The following is a 13348-nucleotide window of genomic DNA, read 5'->3' as shown; positions in this document are numbered from 1 at the left end:
AATGGTGAGATGCTGAGTCAGAAGTCCCTATGAGAGCTGAAGGCCCAAAGGGCCATCCTGGTAGAGCTGTCCAGCAAGCATTGGGCTCGACGGGTCCGGGACCCAGGAGAGGGATCCACAGCTGAAGTTATGAAATGGAATGAGATCACTGAAAAAGTGTGGAGTGAAAGAGAAGAGGACCAGAGCAGAATTGGGAAGGGGAAACCAACGCGTAGGGAAGGAGCCCAGGAAGAAATGGGGGCGGGATCAGAGCAGTAGGAGGAAAAGCAGTGGGGGTGGGCTCACAGAAGCAGAGGAAGGAAAGGGCCATGCAGAGGAGGGCCTTGTTAAGAGTGTCAAATGTTACAGCCTGGGGGGAGTAAGCTGAGGGTGGAAGAGAGTCTTATTGGCTTTAACCATCAGGAGGGCCTGGGCGACCTTCCTCAGAACAGTTTCCATGGAGTGGTGGGCGCATGAGGCAGATTGCAGTGGGTCGAAGAGCTTGTGGGAGGTACCGAAGTGAAGCAGAGATGGCCAGTGTAGACGGGTTTCTTAAGAAGAAGCTTAGCTGTAAAGAGGAGAGAGGGACAGAGGGGGATGTGGGGGCAGATAGAGGGTTTTTATTCCCAGATGGGAGAGACTTGAGCTTCTATAAATGTTGATAGGAAGGAGGCAACAGAGGGGGAGAGGTTGAAAACGCAGGAGGGAGAGGGGATGATTGTTGAGGAGGAGGTAATGGGGATGGGCTCCAGAGTCCAGGTGGAGAGACTGGCCTTAAATGCTAGAGGGGCCCCCTCTTTCTTACAGAGGAGCAAAGCAGTGATAGTGGTGGGGATACAAGGGTATTGAGGGATTGGTGAAAGAAATGCTTCAGGAAAGTTCAAAGCAACAAATGGAGAGCCCTGGCCAAGGGAATGGATGCTGGAGCTGGAAGGAAGCAGAGAATACTTCTGGCTAGGACTTCCTTAGGAAGTGGCACTTGAGCTGGGTCAGGAAATTCAGAAAGGATGGTAATAGGCAAAGATCTGTGCAGAGGGAAGAGTATTCTAAGTGGAAGAAACAGAATCAGCACACACATAGAGATGTGAAAAGGCCGGGCATGCTGATGGAATAATGAACAAGCTAGCTTGATGAAGGCTGGGCATCAGTGAGTAGGGAACATGGATACCACTATAATGGCCGTTATAATAATAGTTACTATGCACTAAGCACCAGCCTTGCTTAGTACATATTTGAATTCCTTTAGTCCCACTGCACCCTGCAGAATAGGTATTTCCTCAGTTTGCAGGTAAGGAAAGTGAGTCCTGGAATGGTGAAGAAATGGACCCAAGGTCATCCGGCTAGTAAATGATGGGGCTGGTATTGAAACTCAGGTCCGTCTGATTCCATAGCCTGTGCTTTTGCCATCTAACAGGAAAGGCCTGGTGAGGCCATATGATGAGAGAGCCTTGAATGCCAACTTGAGGACCCTGAACTTTATCCAGGAGGCAGTGGGTGTCTGAGCAGAAGAGATGCATGCTTGAAGGTGGGCTTTAGGAAGGCTAATGTGGTTCAAGAAGGGAGGGAGAAGAAATCAGGAGGTGACTGCAGTGTTAGGGGGAGAGGAAGCAGTGGCCTGGCCTGGAAAAGAGGGGAGTGAGCAGTGGGAATGGAATATCATTTGTTCCTCATGACAGCCTCCAGAGGTGTGGATCTTCTCTTTTTATAGATGAGGAATGGGACGCTCAGAAAGGGAGGGCTACTTGCCCAGAACTTGTGCCCTGCTTCATGTGATTTTGCTGATTCAGGAAGTCCGTGGAACAATGTGTCAGAGGGAGCTCTGAGTCTGAGAAAGGCGTGTGCGTGCGTGTGTGTGCTTGTCTGTCCATCAGATGGACAGCAGTGCCCTCCTTTCCTTTCCCTTCACTTCCCTGTCTGCGTTCCTTCCCACCTCTTCCCATTCTTCCAGTTTCCTGGATTCCATAATTCCTGCATCCCCTGAGCCAAGGGGTCTGGGAATGAGAGTAACTGTTTCCTTGTCTGTCCCCAGAAGGTCAGCCTCGTCACTCCCAAGCCACCTGGTCCCCTCCCAGCCCAACTATCTGTCCATCCACCATATGAAACTGTAGCCCAGCACCAGTGAATGCCACGTGCAGCCTGGCCCCTGGTACTGCTCAGCAGCACCCTAGGGATAGGTGCTTGTTCCTGCAGCGACTCTTCTCCCACTGCTGTGGCTGCTTCTGTGTGGGCAGACGGCCACTTTGGGAATGAGATTTAGCTCACGAGTAGTTAACAATAATCACCACCATGTTCCCATTGCTGTTGTTTGCCAGACACTTGATATATGTTCTAGTTCTTGCAACAGTCCTGGGAGGTTCACATCACGAGCCCCATTTTTACAGACAAGGAAACTGAGGCTCCAAGAGTGACAATAATGCGCTCGAGGGCATATAGCCTGGAATCACTTGGAGAGCTGGGATTTGAACCCAGGTCTGTTTGCTTCCAAAGCTGTGGGCTTTCCGTACTCCGTTTCCAAGTATTTCCCATTTTCCTGAGCCTGAACCTTCAGGAAATACAAATCCTTGTCCTTCAAGAGCAGGGTGGGTTTCTAGAGATAGTGCCAAGTTCACCCAAAGGACCTAGTGGGAGGAGTCTGAGACTTGGAGCTCCAAAAACTCTGGGTTCAAATCCTGACTCTACCACTTACCCAGCTGTGTGACCTAGAGCAAGTTATCCAACCTTTCTGAGCTTTAATTCCCTCATCTCTAAAATGCTCCTCTGCAGAGCTGTTGTAGGGGCTAAGTGAGATGATGTGTGCAAAATGAGAGCAGGTTGCTGTTATTATATTAAAATGAGGGTCAGGCACCTGGCAGGGTTAGAAAGGGAGTTGATATACGCTGAGGGTGACCTTAAGACTGAGCCCAGGCTGGGTGTGGGGGAGGGCTGTCCCAGCACACTGAGCTGGGTGTGGCCCTGGATGATCCATCACACTGGCCTCCCCACCCTGACCCCCATTCTCGTCCCACCTTCTGGTTCCGGCCCTGGCCCTTCGTGTATCTCCCCTGCTCTGCAAACTAATGCCTCTGCCTCTCTCTGTCACCCACCGCCTGTGGCCTCTACCCCGCCCTTCCTGGCCCCAGGGAAGAGGAGGAGGAGGAGGAGACTGAGGAAGAGGAAGAGGAAGACGCTCACCAGTTCTGCTGTCCGGCCTCCGAGTGCAGTAGTCCCTCCTCTCGGTAACTGAGAGGACAAGGGCCATTTTCTATGCAGAAGCAAAAGCCTTAACCAGCCCCTCCTTCCCTCCACCCACCCCTCCGCAGATTCCCCCATGGGACCCTGTCCCCTGCTTCAGGAACCAGATGGGCAAGCATCGTGCCCCTTCCTCCCCCCACCTTCTTCTTGGAATTCCCATCCCCACTGCTGTCTCCTCTGGACTCCAGCCCCTGAATTAAAGAGAGCTGGAGCCCTAGGTCCGACTAAAATGTGGGAGAAGCAGAGCTTGGAGCTTGGAGCTTGGAACCTGGACCCTCCCGTACCTGCACTCCCACTTCCCAGGCACCCTGGAGCCTGCCACTACTGGAGAGGTCTCCAAATGACATCCCAAGGACCTACCTCTGTCCTCTGTGAGCACAAAGAGATGCAGGGTGCCTAGGGCTCAGAGGACCAGACGGGGGCAGGACCCAGCCTGCCTAGTTCCCTGTCGTTTGTTCCCTGCTGTGGCCATTGCTGCCATCTCCTCCACTGCTTGAAGGCCTCACCCCATGCCCTCTGCCACTCCCATAGTGCTCTGTAAATATGATCAGGAGGAAAAGGCCTCTCAGAGTGCTTGTTGCTGTGTACAAAGGAATTTCCATCAATAAAAGCTGATCTCTTCTCTCTGTCTGATGTATATTCCACCCACCCCTACTTCCCTCTTCCAATCCCCACCAGGGCCTTGCCTTCTTTCCTATCCCGGGCTGGGAATAGGGGCCGGGAAAGAGAGTAGGGTTTGATTCGTGGTTTTGTCAACACCCAGGAGGCACTCAATAAATGCGTGAATGACTCCCAACACGGGCAGGCTAACCTTGGATGTGTCGCGTGACCTCTCTGACACGTAGTTTTCCCATCTGTAAAAAGGAGAAGCGTTGGATTAGAGGGTCTCCAATGACTCTTCCAGCTGTGACATTTTGTGAATCTGAGATGCTACAGTTTTAAGAAGCTATGATTATGTGAATTTAATAGACAATGATTCAGTGACACATTCCACTGCAATTTTATGATTTCTATTTCTACAGTGCAGTGATTTTGGGATTTTCCAGTCCTGTGGTTTTAAGATTGCATAATTCTGCCATTTGAACAAATTCTGATGATGCAATTTTAATATTCTGCAATGTTTAGATTCCTTGATCGTTTACTTTTAAGGTTCTGATTCTACAACTTTAGGGATCTCTGAATCTGAGAGGAAGCCATTTCCCTCCAATGCAACGACCCTAAATATTCCCTGCACCTGGCCAGAGGCTGGTTCTAAGACTCCCTGGAGGCTGTCAGCTGGAGGGTAGAAGATGTCCTTTACGGGTTTGTAGGACTCACAGCTTCCACGATGTGTCTGAAGTGGGCTCATATCCCCGACTTTTCCTCTCTGAGCCTTTGGTATCAGACAAATCTGAGTTTACCTTCTGGTTCTGCCACTTACATCTGTATAACCTTGAGCAAGTTTTATCTTCTCCTTGAGCTTTGTTTTCCCCCTGAGTACAGTGAGAATATACCTACCTCTCTGGGTTGTCATGAAGATTAGCAAGAAAGAACACAACGAGCCCAGCATAGGAGCTTGTGCCCTGTTGGGCAAGTGTGCTGTGATTGGTGGCTCTTGTTTTGATTAAGGCCCAGGTGAGAGTTTTCTCCTGTCTTTTCTTTCCTCCCTCCCTTCAGCATCCCTATCACATTGAACCTCTAGGTTTCCTAGCACCTCCCCTCCTTCCCTCACTTATTGCCTCACTCGCTCAACTCATCTACTCATTCACCCATTCAAAGTCTCATTTATTTCTCCCCTCCCTCCCTGCCTCTCTCCCTTATTTACTCTTCCTCATTCTACCCAACAAAGCATTGTTTGAGCCCTTACTGGGTATAAGACCTGACGCTAAATGCTGTGAGAGATCCAAAGTAAGACAGAGGCCGGGTGTGGTGGCTCACACCTGTAATCCCAGCCCTTTGGGAGGCTGAGACAGGCAGATGGCTTGAGGCCAGGAGTTTCAGACCAGCCTGGGCAACATAGTGAGACCTCATCTCTATAAAAAGATTTTTTTTTTTTTTAAGCATGACAGTGGCTGTGTCCTCTGTGAGCTCTCCATCTCCCAGGGGAGATGAGAGATGAGAAATCCTTTGGGAAAGTAGGAAGGATGCAAAGGGTTAACATGATTGGACAGGAATGGCTTCAGTAATGAGCACATTTTGTTCCTGGCCCAGAGAGGAAGGAGATGTCAAGGTGGATGGGGAGGTGTGGTGTCCAGGAGGGCTTGCTGGAGGAAGAGGTGCAAGAGTTGAGCCTTGAAGGCTGGTAAGGGTTTGAAAAGGTGGCAAGGGGTGAGAAGGCATTACAGGAGACAGGGACCGCATAGACAGAAACCTGGGGGAGAGCTCCAGGGTCATGCAGGGGAATGGTGGGTACATTACTCTGTTTATTCTGCTCTCCAGGGTGTGTGAATGTAGGTAACCTGGGGCTGGGGACGAGGAGACCATTCTACCCTCCCGCTGAATGGAGAGAGAAGCAAGTGTGGGGGTGGGGATGGGGGTTCAACTACATGGAGGGAGGGGGCAAGTCAGGGTCAGAAGGCCCTCCCGACCCGTGGGCAACTGAATTGGCTGAATCGGGCAGAGGGCTTGTGCTGTGGGAAGGGGGCGGGGTTTTGATCAGCCGTGAGAGAAATATGTGTGCACGCATGGCCTCCATGTGGCCGGGCATCCTCACACATGTCTTTGCACAAGGCTCTGCGGGTCTCACAGTTGTGAGACTGCACACTGCTGCAGAGCTGAGGAAATGTGATGATGTGAGACTGGGTGTGAGGAATTCTGAGTGTGAGGTTGATTGTGTGAAGTGGTGACTTTATGTACCTGGCAGCCTTGATGTCTGTGTCTGGTGGATGTAATCACAAGGCTGGGTGTGGGTGGCTTTTAAGCATGTGAGGCTGTGGCCTTTAGGGTGACAGTTGTCAGGCAGGATGGTCACACACACACAGACACACGTGATTTCTACCTGTGGTCTTCGAGGACCCAGGGTGGCTGCTGAGTAACTGCTGTGTGCTTAGCCCTGGCATTGAGTGCCATAGGTCCGCAAAGGTGAATCACACGGGGCCGCTGACCTTGGGAAACAGGACGGGGGTGTGGGGTGGGAGATGGACACTTTAAGAGAGAACCACAAGTTAGCCAGGAAAAAAGACCGACTGTGATATATGGGTATGCATAAGACACAGGGGAGGGAGTCACTGACCCTGTCATGTTCTGTGAGCAGCAGGAGTGAGTCAGCATTGACTTCCCAGAAGGACCAACCTGCTCAGGTTACTGCAAGATGAAGATTAGCTCACCCAGACCGATCAAGTCCGGGGGTGAAGGGGAGACAGAAGACATTCTGGGCAGAAGAAACAAAGGAAGAGTATGAGCATGGGCTTGGTTATGTGGATCAGCTTGCTGTAGTCTAGGAATTGCAAGTAGCCTGCTATTGCCTGTGACATTGAGGAACTTACGGGGCAGGGTGGGAAGTGAGGGGTGGGGAGACAGGCCAGATTCAGAGGGGCTTCTGCAGCTAAGAGTGGGATGCTGGCCAGAGGTGAGGGGGATTCTTGTCCTGTGCAACCCTGGGCAAGTCACTTTGACTCTCTGGGCCTCCATTTGGGTCTGTGGGATTGGATGGTTCATAAAGCCTAGTCCGTCCAGTCCATCCCAGCTCTGTGCGTCTTCTGCCACCCTTGGCTAGCCACATCCATGAGTCATTGCTCTTGAAGTCAGGAGCTTCTTCCATCTAACCTCAGTCCTTCCTGCTTCCTCCCGGGTTGCTTCCTCATTCACCCACTCCACAAATATTTACCCAGCATCCGATCCTTTGTGTGCCACTGTGGGAAGGCACGGGGAGATGAAGAATGCAAGGACTGTACCTTGAAGGGACTGCTTATAGTGCCTGGGACAGAGGGTGGGGTGGTGCTAAGAACACGAGCTTTGTGTTCAGATACACTTGTTTGAATCTTGGCTCCACCAGTGCCGAGCTTCAAGGCTTCAGGCAGGTTACTTCATCTCTCTGTACCTCAGTTTCATCATCTGTGCTGTCCTCCTCAGAGAGAACAACCCAAACCTTGCAGAGTTGCTCGGCCTAGCAAAATGACAACTCAATAAATGACAACTATTATTTTTAGGGCTGCACAGCAGCAAAGCTGGGATTCAAACCCAGGTCTTGTGCTCCCAAAGCCTGTGTATGCAGCTTAGCTCCTTTGAAGACTTCTTTCTCCCCTGTCAGTTCCTGTGCCAAGCCAGGCTGGGCTCGGGCTTAGATCCCTGTGACACTGGGATTGGGCAGCAGAACTAGCTTGCAGAAGAAATATTGGAGGGAGAGGTGGCTGCAGTCCCCTGCCTCCTCTCTCCCCTGCCACTGGGTCCAGTCTCCTGGCCCAGTCTGCTCCTTCCAGAACCCAAAGCCCCTGGTCCCATCCAGGTGCAATGACCTCCTCGTCTTGTTTTCTTGTCTCTACTTCCAGTCCGTCCCGTTCCCCCCGCTGCCACCTAAGTTGTCATGGGGATAGTCCTCACCATCCCTAGCTTCCTCTTGCCCTCATCTTATGATATCCATGGCAACAGCCCCCATTCGTTTCCATGGCAACTGCATCCCGATCCCATCCCCTGCTGGCTGCCTGGTTCCGGGCAGTGCCAATAAAGGGAAGGAGGGAGAAAAGACCTCCCATTAGAAGCAGCATTCGAGGAGGATTAGTGCCCTTGCCATGGGCAGGCCAGCCCCAGATCCCTGTGGAACATCCTACACTGCTTCTCCCCATCTTCGTGCTTTGGCACACAAGGTTCCCTCACTCTTCATCTCTACCAACTCCTTCCAGGCAAGACCCAGTCCACAAGCTTCCTCCCCCAGGAAGCCTTCCGGGCAGCAAAGGAACTAGCACAAGCTTTGGGGTTTGAATCCCTGTCCTGCCACTTGCTAGCTCTGAGACCTTTGGCAGTCATTTCCCCTCTTGGAGTTTTTTTCTTCATCTGCAAAACAGGAATCCTAATTCTCCCCTCACGTTTGCCATGCAGATTAAATAATGTGTGGAAAATGCCTGACACAGGGAAGGTGCGCAGTAAGTGCCAGTTTATTTTTATTCTGCTCAACCACCCCCAAACAGAAGGGATCTCTCTCCTGCACTCCCCCAGCACTTCCTCTGTTCCCCAGCCCTGATAACTTTCTGCTTTGTACTGTGGTTATTTGTGTAACATAGCTTATTTCCCCCTCTGCAGAGGATGCTCTCCAATTTCCCCCACAGAATAGCCCAGCAGACAGCGCACATGGGTGTGTGTGTGTGTGTGTGTGTGAGTGTGTGTGTGTGGTTGTGTCCGTATATGTGCATGTCTGCATGTGTTTGTGTCTGTTTTCATGTGTCTGTGGATGTGTTTTTGTTTCTAGGTTTGTCTGCCTTTGGATGTGTCTGTGTTATTGTACCTCTGTGTGCATGTGTGTGAGTGTGTGTGTGTGTGTGCACATGCAGATGTTTTGCTCCTGGCTGGGAGGAGTCCAGAGAGGGGGTGCTCCCAGACCCTTTCTGAAGTCCAGGAATCCAAAGAGGGAATTGGTTTTGCTTGACCCCTGCACAGATGAGAAACTGAGGTGCAGAGAGGAAAAGTGACATGCACGGGCTCACACAGCTGGTCAGTGGCAGTCAAGACCTGAGCCTTGGCCTGCCCAGCTTCTTACTCTACAACAGGCTCTTTCTCTCTCTGTGTGTGTGCATGTGTGTGTATGTGTGCGAGAGAAAGAGAAGAAGAGAGATTTTCCATGTGATCAGCATGTCCCCGAGTGTTGTTCTGGGGGCTCTGACTTGAGGGATTCCACATCCCCAGTGCTGTTTCTTCAGCAGTATGTATGATGTCAGAAGCAACGCCATCAAGCACCCTCCTTTTTTTTGCCAGGCTCCCTTGTGGGAGGCTGTGCTGACAGCCCGACCTCCCTGCCACTATTCTCTTTGCAACCAAAACAGGGGGTGAGCTCTCAAGGAAGGAATTGCCAAAGAGTGCAGAGCCAGGGGCAGCACGGAGCCGGGAGTGAGGAGAGGCAGCAAGATATCATGAAAAGCCTGGGCCCTGGGTTTGAATCCTAGCTTTTTTACTTAATAGCTATGTGACCTTAAGCAAGTTTATATCACCTCTCTGAGCCTCAGTGTCTTCATCTATGAAATGAGGCTAATGGTGCTTGCCTTGATAAGTTTCAAGAATTCAATGAGCTAAGTAGTGCCTTTGCCCTAGGAATTAGAGGTGACAACAGGGCCCTACAGCAGCCCGAGAGGAGCAGGTGTAAGACAGCCTGCGTGGAGGAGGCAGGCAGGCATGGAAAGGCATACCTGAGCAGAGCGTTGAAGGCTGAGCAGGAGGTAGCCAGATTGGGGCAATGGGGCAGAGAATATATGAGGTGGGGATCAAGTCAGGAGAGCCATCCATGGCCACAGTGAGGAAGTTGAAGGTTATCCCATGGCTGCTGATTCCTGGAACACCCAAGTTAGATCATGTCCCTCCTCTGCTCACCTCAATCAGAGCAAAAGCCAAAGTCTTTATTGTAGGCTCATGCCCTTTCCGATTTGGCCCCCATGGCCTCTCTGATCTTATCTCCTATCTCCTCTCATTCACTCTGTTCCGGCCACACTGGCCTCTTCACTGTTTCTCGAACATGCCAGACACAGTTCTACCTCCGGGCCTTTGCACTGGCTGTACCCTCTCTCTGGACTGCTCTGCCTTTGCCATGCAACTTACTCTCACTTCCATCAGCACTCTGCTTATATGCCATTGCTCCAGAAAGGCCTTCCCTGAGCACCACATCTCAAACAGCACCTTTTCGCAATCTGCTATATTTTCCTTCCTAGCACTTCACCCCTACCTGAAATGGCAGGATATATTTACTTGTTTCTTTCTTCTCTAAGCCTCCAACCTTGTGCCCCCCATAATGAGACCATTCTCTGGGTCCCAGCCACACCCATTCCCTCACTAGAACATCACCTCCCTGAGAATGTTCTTGTGCGTTTTGCTCACTAGTATATTTCCAGCACCCAGTACTGTGCCTGGCATACAGAGGGTGCTCAGTTGTTGTTTGTTGGGTGAGTTATCTGGCGCTGTGGAAGGGTTTTAGTGAGATAATGAAATGGTTAGGTTAGTACGGTTTTGTTTTTGTTTTTGTTTTTGAGACAGGGTCTCACTTTGTTGCCCAGGTTGGAGTGCAGTGGCACGATCACGGCTTACCGCAGCCTTGACCTCCTGGGTTCAAGCGATTTTCCTGCCTCAACCTCCCTAGTAGCCAGGACCACAGGCATGCGCCACCACGCCTGGCTAATTTTTTATTTTCTGTAGAGACGGGGTCTCCCTATGTTGCCCAGGCTGGTCTTGAACTCCTGGGCTTAAGTGATCCTCCTACCTCAGCCTACCAAAGTGCTGAGATTATGGGCCTGAGCCACCATGCCTGGCAATACTTTTTTTTTATTTATTTTTTTTGAGATGGAGTCTCACCCTGTCACTCAGGCTGGAGTGTGGTGGCACAATCTTGGCTCACTGCAGCCTCCACCTCCTGGGTTCAAGCGATTCTCGTGCCTCAGCCTCCCGAGTAGCTGGGACTACAGGGGCCCGCCACCACACCTGGCTAATTTTTTGTATTTTTGGTAAAGACGAGGTTTTGCCATGTTGCCCAGGCTGGTCTTCAACTCCTGGCCTTAAGTGAGCCTTCCATGTCAGCCTCCGGAGTAGCTGGGATTACAAGTATAAGCCACTGTGCCCAACTAGATTTGTACTTTTTTTTTTTTTTTTTTTTTTTTTTGGAGACGGTCTCACTCTATCTTCCAGGCTGGAGTGCAGTGGTGCGATGTCAGCTCACTGCAACCTCTGTCTCCTGGGTTCAAGTGATTCTCCTGCCTCAGCTTCCTGAGTAGCTGGGATTACAGGCACACCCACCATGCTCAGCTAATTTTTGTATTTTTAGTAGAGGTGTGGTTTCATCATGTTGGCCAGGCTGGTCTTGAACTCCTGACCACAGGTGATCCACCTGCCTTGACCTCCCAAAGTGCTGGGATTACAGGCATGAGCCACGGTGCCAGGCCTAGATTTGTACTTTTGGTGGTGGTGGTGGTGGTTTTTTTTGTTTTTTGTTTTTTGTTTTTTTGTTTTTTTTAGACGGAGTCTCGCTCTGTCTCCCAGGCTGGAGTGCAGTGGCACAATCTTGGCTCACTGCAACCTCTGCCTCCTGGATTCAAGCGATTCTCCTGCCTCAGCAGGAGATTACAGGCCCCCACCACCGCGCCCGGCTAATTTTTGTATTTTCAGTAGAGACGGGTTTTCGCCATGTTGCCCAGGTTGGTTTTGAACTCCTGGCCTCATGTGATCTGCTCGCCTCAGCCTCCCAAAGTACTGGGATTACAGGAGTGAGCCACCACACCCGGCCCAGATTTGTACTTTTGAAAGCTCTCACTGGCCACAGGGTGAAGAATGGGTTGGAAGAGTAGATTGGAGGCTGTGGTCAAAGTTCAGGAGAGAGTATGTCTTAGAGCGGCCTCCTGAGCACATTCATTGACTCCCTCTGGACGGCAGCTTTTATTGAGCACCTACTCTGTTCCAGCCCGTGTGCTCTGTGTTAGCTGGGAGATTATCAAATTCTCTTCCTGAGCTGGGATTCTGGGAGTCATGAACACAAATAGCTGTCACGCTTTGCCAAAGCTAACCTGTGCCATAAAAAGCAGGACAGACATGTGCTGTGTGTGGGAGCTCTGAACAGGATCAGCAATAATTTCTGGCTGGAGGCGGGATTCAGGAGGGCTTCTTAGTGGTGGCATATGACCTGAATCTTGACGGAACTAGGATGTGGGGGAATTTCTCAGATTGCAGATGGCAGAGACGATGGGGATTGCATTTCAAGTGGTAGGTACTGTATGAGCAGTTTTGGAGGTAGAAAGCAGAGGAGCATTTGGGAAAAGCAGGATCTGGGCCAGGCTGGAATGATGGGTGGATGGAGTAGGGGGCTGGCAGCCAACCCTGAAGTATGGCTTAATGTTTAAGAGTGTGGGCTCTGGAGTCAGACTGCCTGGATTTGAATCCTGGCTCTATCATTAGTAGCTGTGTGACCATAGATATGTTACTTAACCTCTCTGGGCCTCAGTTTCTTTATGTGTAAAATGAAGATAAATTACAGTACCTACCTCATACGGTTGTCTTGAAGAGTAAGCAAGTTATTCAGTGTGAAGTGGTAAGAATGGTACCTAAATGTGCTAAATGGTCTATAAATATTAGCTGTTGTATCTTGGAGAAGCCTCAAATGCCAGAATAAGGGACTTGGGCTATCTCTTCTGAGCAGTGGAAGTTATAGATGATGGTTCATGCATACAGGAGACAGTTGATCAAAACTGGGCTTGAGCCGTGTGCTGGGAGGGGAGGTTTGAGAGATTAGTGGGCAAGATCCTGCAGTCCTGGCAGGGAGGAGAGGAACATCTTGGATGCCGGGGGTGGGCTGAGCTGGGGCTAAACCCTGGAGCGGGGGTGATGTCAGGGCCACCGCCCCGGGCCCAGGAGGAGAGAGAATTTGGGGTGGAGAGCGAGCAATGGGTGGGAGCTCTCCCCAGGGCGGAGCCGAGCTCCACAGTGCTGCGGCACGGGACGGGGCCTGGTGGGCGCAGCCTTCACACCACATCCAGCCCCCAGTGCAGAGCGCTCTGCTGCAAGGCTGGCAGGCCTGTTGCAGTTCAAGCTCCTGCACTGGTAGGGTCCCCCCAGTACCTACCCCAGCCCATTTCTGCCCTTTGCCTTCGCCTCTGTCGAATAGGGGCTGGGGAGTACCCCTTCACCTGTTTACCAGCCAAGAGCCTCCAACCTTGTGCCCCCCATAATGAGACCATTCTCTGGGTCTCAGCCACACCCATTCCCCCCACAGCCTCCTCCATGCCTCACCTGCGTGTTCCTTCCCGCCCGACTCCTTCCCTGTCTTCCCCACCTCTGTGGCTCTTCACCATGCAGGCTTGGCCCAAGGCGCCTGGGCTCTGTCGCCACCTGGGTTCCCTGGCAGCCTGGTTGCCATGGCACCATGGGAGCAGTTCTGGTGGAACAACAGCTCTGGGAAACCAGGGCAGGCAAGACCCGGGGCCCAGCTCCTGCCACGCGTGGAGACTCCCCTGGCCCCTTCCCCCAGCTGAGCAGAGGAGGC

The 13348-nt window shown here is 51.6% G+C and overlaps 1 protein-coding gene across 9 annotated transcripts in view; it reads left to right on the top strand.

The window, feature by feature from the left end:
• The window catches only part of IQSEC2 (IQ motif and Sec7 domain ArfGEF 2), an 88607-nt gene that overhangs the window by 51346 nt on the left and 23913 nt on the right, over positions 1–13348 (top strand). Inside the window, exon 3 of one of the 9 annotated variants that reach the window (XM_054471686.1) lies at positions 3099–3832. The exons of the other annotated variants lie outside the window; for them this stretch is intronic. Coding sequence (XP_054327661.1) covers positions 3099–3198 — 100 coding nt within the window. The 3' untranslated portion in view covers positions 3199–3832. Of the gene's footprint in view, positions 1–3098; positions 3833–13348 lie in introns of those variants that run through there. 9 annotated transcript variants of the gene reach the window in all.

Source organism: Pongo pygmaeus, chromosome X (assembly GCF_028885625.2).
Source record: "Pongo pygmaeus isolate AG05252 chromosome X, NHGRI_mPonPyg2-v2.0_pri, whole genome shotgun sequence".
Taxonomy (NCBI): domain Eukaryota; kingdom Metazoa; phylum Chordata; class Mammalia; order Primates; family Hominidae; genus Pongo; species Pongo pygmaeus.
The sequence above is the reverse complement of the archived record's forward strand: the minus strand, read 5'-3'. Positions and strand labels throughout refer to the sequence as shown.